This window comes from Etheostoma spectabile, chromosome 15 (genome assembly GCF_008692095.1).
Source record: "Etheostoma spectabile isolate EspeVRDwgs_2016 chromosome 15, UIUC_Espe_1.0, whole genome shotgun sequence".
Lineage (NCBI taxonomy): Eukaryota > Metazoa > Chordata > Actinopteri > Perciformes > Percidae > Etheostoma > Etheostoma spectabile.
Window position 1 is genome coordinate 17,011,656 of NC_045747.1, and position 7,019 is coordinate 17,018,674.

Below are 7,019 nucleotides of genomic sequence, written 5' to 3' on the forward strand. Positions count from 1 at the left end.
TTTACACAATGAGATTTTTGATGAATAATCATCATGTAGATATAATGACTAATGGGGTAAAGGCAATTAATACAACAGTTACAAGAGTCTGGTAAGTTCAGTAAATGACATAACTTTGCCGTAATTCAGCCTTTAAAACCGGGAAAATGCTCATGCCTTATTACGATGTCCAAAATCTAATACAACATCTAGTCTCATATCACGCGATCAATATAATATTGATATATTGCCCAGCTCTAATTATTACCACGAAATCCTACAGGTGGCAATAGATAGCTGTTTCACAAACCAGAACTTGCACTAAACATTTTATCAAAATGCATCTGATAAAATTAGTTTTGCTGTATGCTTTTCGCCGCGCTTTAAACATCAGAAAGTTGAATCTCTAGCAGCTAAACAGATATTTTCTTTGCTGTCAGTTTAGCAGGTAACAACTTTATCAAGAGGTATACTATGTCACTGCTGCGTCTGTCAGCTGGTTGTGGAGCTTGTCTGCCCACAGGTGGCCAAAGAAAAGAAAAAGAAAATTGGTGTGCTTAAAAGGTTGGATTTTCCTAAATTTTTTGAATTAAGGCATTAAGATATTTTTTAATTCCTCTTTTAATCAACTTTAGCATGGGTGCGTAAACTTTCTCAAGCCACTGTATATGTGCAAAAAAAACCGAGTAAGGTGTTGCCAGCTGTAGTGATCGTACGGCTTGACCACGTCAGTTGTAGCTGCGGAAAAAACGCCTGGCTAAAATACGTGCAGAGGGCATGTTGTACTGCATATCCAGTGTATTTACCACTAGCCAGCTAGTCGCTACTAGCTAGCTCTTCATATTGGTTTTGTTGACTGAAGTAACTGTGCTTTTTGGTGTTGCATAATCACTATTTCTTTAAATGTCTATGTAATCACTCCGCCCAAGTAGCACTGCTTTGCCTTTCTGAGAATATAGTTCCCAGTTAGTATGCATTTAGAAGATGGCTGTGTCTCATGTGACTGTTGTTATTTGAACACCATGTGACTATACAAATCACAACATGTAAATAGGAACATGTTGGCGTTATTTTGTCACTTATTGGGAGCAGTAGGCTAGTTGGAGCCGGTTATCTGCAGCATCTGTGCTAGGCTAAGCTAATGCTGGGGGCGTCAGACAGTGTTACACCACACACCGAGATGAGAAGGGTTTGCATTGACTTGTCTAACTCTGGGGGTAACGGTGAATAAGCTAAAGTCCCAACAAGTTGGCATATTCCTTTAAGATAAATGAAGCTAAAAAAAAATGCATAATTCTCCTTTTAATCATAGAAGCTACGTAACATTTTTAAAATTATGTTTATCTTTACGAGAGCAGCAGAGGTCTCAGCGTAGCCAGACATGCTCAAAGATGTCTGCAGAAAATGCAAATTAATAAAAAGAAAAGAATAAAAGTTAAGGATTTTGTAAAAAAATTTTTGAAAGGTGCTCTATAAATAAATCTTAACGCCCTTTACATGATGCAGACAGAGCCACATACACATCTTCTAAGAATGCTTTTACAATATAGCACTGTTCATAATTCATAATGTAATTTGTAGCAACATGCAGAATAATGTAGTTCAGTCTTATAGTTTCCTAGTTATAGCAGCTGCATTATTGTAAGCTTCTTATCTCCAGACACACTTGTTTTTTTTTCAGGGCTGTGAATGACAAGAGTAAAGCTGGCGTTAATGTTGCCTGTAGTCTCCTTCCATCTTTTTTTAGTTACGGTGCTTTTCACTGTGGTGCTAAATTGCCCTTTTATTATTTGTTTTCTCTGAGGTACCTAAATTACCAGCAGCAGTCTTTCCTCCAAGCTCCAAGTCTGGTTTTGATCATATTTAATTTTGGCCAGTTTTCTGTTATTACATCCTGAATTATATGTTATAAGATACTAGTTGCTAAGTTCACGTGTTAACTGCTGCGGGAGATATTCACAATTTCACACAATTCCACTGCAAGACGATACGATTGATGACGTGAAGCCAATCTGTTATTGGTGGTAGCTTAGCACCTAAAGAAGACCTAATGGTTACTCCTGCACCTTTCTGCGAGTCGGTGTGAAGTCCTTGATAAATATGTCTTATAGTGAAGTACTTTTATTTTATATTACAAAGCACTTTTCACTGGTGGAAAGATCACCCGATGAAAGAGGTCTTCAATTAAAATACTTTATTACAAAAGAATACTACAAATGTCTGAGTCTTGACTCTGCAGCCACAAGTCTCAAAGACTGGACACAGTGACATGGTTATAAAGCCTTATTGCTCCTCCTCCTGCCAATCCAAGATACCAAGCTGCCAGTTATTATTTTCTTCGCTTCTGACATAGGCTGTTTGCAATAGTGGCCACATTTACCTTAGTTGCCTACCTCAGTTTGAATTCACCTGTCCCGGGGGGCAGTTCTGTACCAGACAGTGTTATCTGAGGACACATGCATATCATTCAATTATACATGTTGAGTAACATCAAGACGGCCATTTTCCACTACACTGTTTTACTCCTACATTGGCAGCATCCTGAAGTTTACAGAACTGTGTAAAAACTCTAAGCTCATCCCACTGTCTGTCCCCAGTTTCCTCAGGTGGAGGACCTGGGCCACTCAAACCTGTCCTCCCTCCTCAGTCGCTGCCTGTCAGTCAGCCTCTTGGCGGACCTTCACAGCCCCTTCCACCCATCAACCCAGCCCACCCTTATCAGGTAATGGGCAAGCAGCCACACAGCGTAAAGCTTCCTGGAGACTAATTCCTGCCGCCGGCTTTTGGCTCAGTTTCCGACAGCGGTGTTTATGTTCCTTCCCTAAAACGTTTTGCTCAGCATTGTCTTCCTTTAATCTGCTTGCTGACAGAATCCGGCCCCCATGACTGCTGCTCAGCTGGCTGCACAGATGGCCGTGGATCAGGCCATCAACCAGAAGAGTCGCTGTGAGTTACAGTGGACCTTTTGTGACCAATTTATGTTAGCCAAGGTTTTAGTCTTGCGCCGTCTCTGTCTGCACACTGTATGTGTGACTGTAGCTATGTTTCCATCCACGCGTTTTTATCCAAATTAAGTGATATCGAATAAAAAATACCCTATGGAAATTGTAAAATTTGATGGAATTTCATGAATATCGACTCGAAAAAAATACGTTCGGTCTCATTGGATTTTCTCATGATCGATATATGGCTTATAGGCTGATGGAAACGTCATTTGCTGAATGGTTGCAACCCGTCACAAAACGAAGAAGAAGAATTTTTAGTTTATTTCCGCCCAGTATTTCCGCTCTGTTTGCACACATGGCGGGTGCCAACAAAGACAGATGTAAGTAGACGAACGAGGAGTCGAGAGACTTTCTGAATTTAATTTATCAGGAACTTGCGAAGGAAACGGCTAACAAAGGTTAGGACAAGCCATGGGACGTCCTCCGGAGTAAGTGGAAGGTGCTCAAACAGCGAGACATGTCTCAAAAAAGAGTTTTCTCACAGCGGTGCTGGAGGGAAAATAAAAGCCAAGTTGCATCTGCATCATCATAGCAATGTGTTAATAGCTTCGTCGTTTTCTTAGTATAGCTTGATATGTCGCTATCAGCTAGCACATAAGCACTATTCCAACTTGTGCGCAAAAGTTTGCTTGACGGTTGTGCAATTCAGTGCAAAAATGAATGGAAATACCTAAAATCAGTTAGATATATACCAATTTGATTGCAAAACAGCATGTGACGTCATTACGCACAGGTTTTTATTTATGGAAACACACTTTCACTAGCTTTATTTGCATGTTTTTTTACCGAACTTCAGATTCTTTGATTGACAAGTGGATGGAAACTTAACTTGTGTCTGCATTTTACAGTAAAACTTATTGTGTCTTTTTCTGAGATTGTTTTTAGATTAGTAAAGACTAAAAGTAACCCAACATTTGTCAAAGGTCAGAATGGCTTTATTCTTAGAGCAGTGTTCGGTAATGGCCATTTGCCTTTTGCACATGTTTTTAAATGTGGTATCTGTTCTAACTTTTGTGTTCTCTCTGCCACTTCCAGTCCCAGGAATGGTCAATCCAGGTCCTCCGTTCCCCAGTCAGCCAACCATCCCATCAGTCCCTGGGGTGAAGCTCCCTCAGCCCAACATCGCAACAGTCACTACAGCATCACGGCCCCTGATAACACAAGTTGCTCCCAATCAGCAGCAGCAAATCCAACCCCCAGGACAGCCTGTAACCAATCAGCCGCCGCAGGCACCGCCTCAGCAGTCACCCGGCGTGAATCAGCCTACAGCGGCTTCCCAGCCAAACATGGTAGGAATAGGATCATTTTTTACAGCCGTTACAGAAGCTTAACGACCCGTAACTTAACATGTAACGATTGCGTACTAGATCTATAACGTGATCATTACATTAGTGAGCTCACTAATGACAATGGAGGTGCTGGAAGGCGGATTTTGTTACCTAGCCAGACGAGCTATTTCCCCCTGCTGGCATCTGACCAATCTTCTCGACTAACACTATTCCTTTAATAATGCAGGGAATGTGTTAAATAAACACCGCACAGAAGTGTGTTTTAATATAAAGGTTATATTCTGATTCAGAATATGTGACATGCATGTCTTGCTGCCTTATTATTTATTTGACTGTACAAAGTTAAGATTGTCGGCACGTTTTCGGTGATGTTCATCCAAAACATTCTGGTTTGTTAAACACAGTGAAAACACAATAGATTCAGGTCGGGTCGCAGACCCAGAATACAGGACATCAAGTTCCTGTAGTGTAATGGAGCTATTGCTGAACTGTGGCATATCTTTACTGTATACAAACAATTTCAGAATTATACTAATTGTCTTATGGGGTTGCTATAGTTGCAGTTTGAAATCCCAGCCAATATATGTGTTGCATCTCTTGCCCTTTAAATTCAAATTAGATTACTCTTTCTGCACATATTCAGCTCATCTTGCTCTCAGTATTTACCTCCATCCAGCTCCATCAAGTGATACCATGTTGAATTGTCAATATTTGTTGTATTTGATTACTTTGTGGTAACGTCAATTACGTACTGTAAATGCGTCGACACAAATAATTTTGCGTTTACCTGCCGTGTCTAAAAGCGTTTTTGCAACCTGTTCATCAAAATATTATGTTAAATCACGTCAAAAACCTCCTGCGCAGCGAGGACGAGCTGTCACAGAAGTTGCGTAATAGAAAAAAACAACTTTACCACGGCCCGTCACAGCTAGTCTGCAGCGGTGTGTGGCGGTCCTGCATCCCAGCAAACACTGGAGTGACTGAGTTGCCCCCCCCCCCCCCAGAACCTCATAAAGTGAAGTCAGTTTCCCCAGGTGAAGTTTAAACACACATTTAATTTAAAGTTAAACTTGTAATGAATGTATTGTACGCTAAAAGCGAGTCAGCATCAACAAAAGCGCATCTATTACGTTAGCCAGAAGTCAAATTGCTCCCTCGTGATTTGTAAGAGCGTTCTGCTCTATGATTAGTTTTGATTTTACTAAAGACGAGAACAGCATAATACATTTTTTTACAAACTAGCATGTTTACAGAGGGTCGCCATTTTGGTGGCATTACATAACACTCTTCACAGTGCTTGCTGAGACCGATCATTTGTATTCACATTCAGAGTAGTGCACAGGAGGAAGAGAAGGAGGGAAATGAAGAAGGAGAAGGCAGTAAACTGGAGAGACCAGGCGGGTCAGAGCAGGAGAAGACCACAGAAGGAGATGCAGAAAGAAGTGAAAGAGAAGAGGGAAAGGAAGTATTGACTGTGAGGGATGAAGAGGAGGCTGCAGATTCAGAGAGAGGGACAGAGACAGAGAGTGATCAGGAGGAGGAGGAGGGAGATGAAGATGACCGGGAGAAAGAGGCCAATTGTAAGGCCCATTTGTTAAAGTAAAATAATATATGGTGGTGGTGTCACAGTGGATATGACACATGCCTTTAGTGTGGGAGATCTGGGTTCAATTCCCACTGTGATAAATTAACCAATGTGTCCCTGAGCAAGACACTTAACCCCTAGAAGCTCCAGAGGTGTGTGACCTCTAAAATATAACAGTTGTAAGTCACTTTAGATAAAAATGATATGTAATGTAATATAGTAGTGCATTAACATAAAATGTTGATATAGTTGATTGTGATCAATAAACATGATCGTTACTTTGAACTACAGGCAACAGTGTTGCTAGTGGTTTACTTTTACACATTAATTGTCTGCTTCATGGCTGGTGATAATTTAGCATATTTAAGTTAAGGCTTCCCTAGCTGTCTGCTTTATTTCACTGTTGCAGTCAAAACGTAATTGATTGGCTACATATTGAAACATTTAATAATTACTCTGTCGCAACCAAGTTCTGTGAAAGATTAATAGTAAAGAGTTATGTTAAACGTTTGTGCATCTGTTCTGTCTCTTGAATGCACTTTATAAATGTGGAGGCTATTGCAAATACATCCATCTCCACTGAGCCTTGCAGAAGCCTGATTTGTTATTATGCAAGTAAAGGCTATATTTATTTAATACATCTGAGTTCATATGTTGCTAAAATTGCACTTTTTTTACTGTAAGATTAAAGGGAGAAGAGCTTGGATGTTAAACAAGAGCTTATTGCTTATTTTACCTACTACTGTTAAAAAAGCAAATACAGACTGCTGTTTTTGCACTTGCTCTGCTTTACTTTACTTTTTATTTGTGTATTCTCCCTGAAAGTGACTTTGTTTTGTTGTTGGATTGAAAGCCTACATCTGGCTTCAGGTTGCACTACAAATTAATTTTACTTAAACAGTGCAGTGTTAGACAATTTTAATAAATAGACATTTGAACCTTATTGAAAACTTATTGTTTTTTGTAAATTGTTAATAATTGAGCAATGGGAAAATAATCTCAAATTGAAAAATTTATCGTTAGATTAATCCTTTCAAAAATAATCGCATGGGACTGCCCTGCTTTGTGGTAATGTTAGTTAATGTAATTGACTCTTTAACAATTTTTGTGGAAAAAATACCTTGGTGACCGTGTTTCAAGCCATTCTAGCGTGGTATAGAA

At 39.8% G+C, this 7,019-nt stretch overlaps 1 protein-coding gene across 7 annotated transcripts in view; it reads left to right on the top strand.

Annotated features, from left to right (window-relative positions):
• Window positions 1-7,019, top strand: part of med25 (mediator complex subunit 25) — a 25,774-nt gene that overhangs the window by 4,569 nt on the left and 14,186 nt on the right. For all 7 annotated transcript variants that reach the window (XM_032537149.1, XM_032537155.1, XM_032537152.1 and 4 more), the window contains 3 exons: window positions 2,577-2,701; window positions 2,850-2,925; window positions 4,020-4,273. In XM_032537149.1, the coding sequence (XP_032393040.1) occupies window positions 2,577-2,701; window positions 2,850-2,925; window positions 4,020-4,273 (455 nt within the window). The remainder of the gene's footprint in view (window positions 1-2,576; window positions 2,702-2,849; window positions 2,926-4,019; window positions 4,274-7,019) is intronic.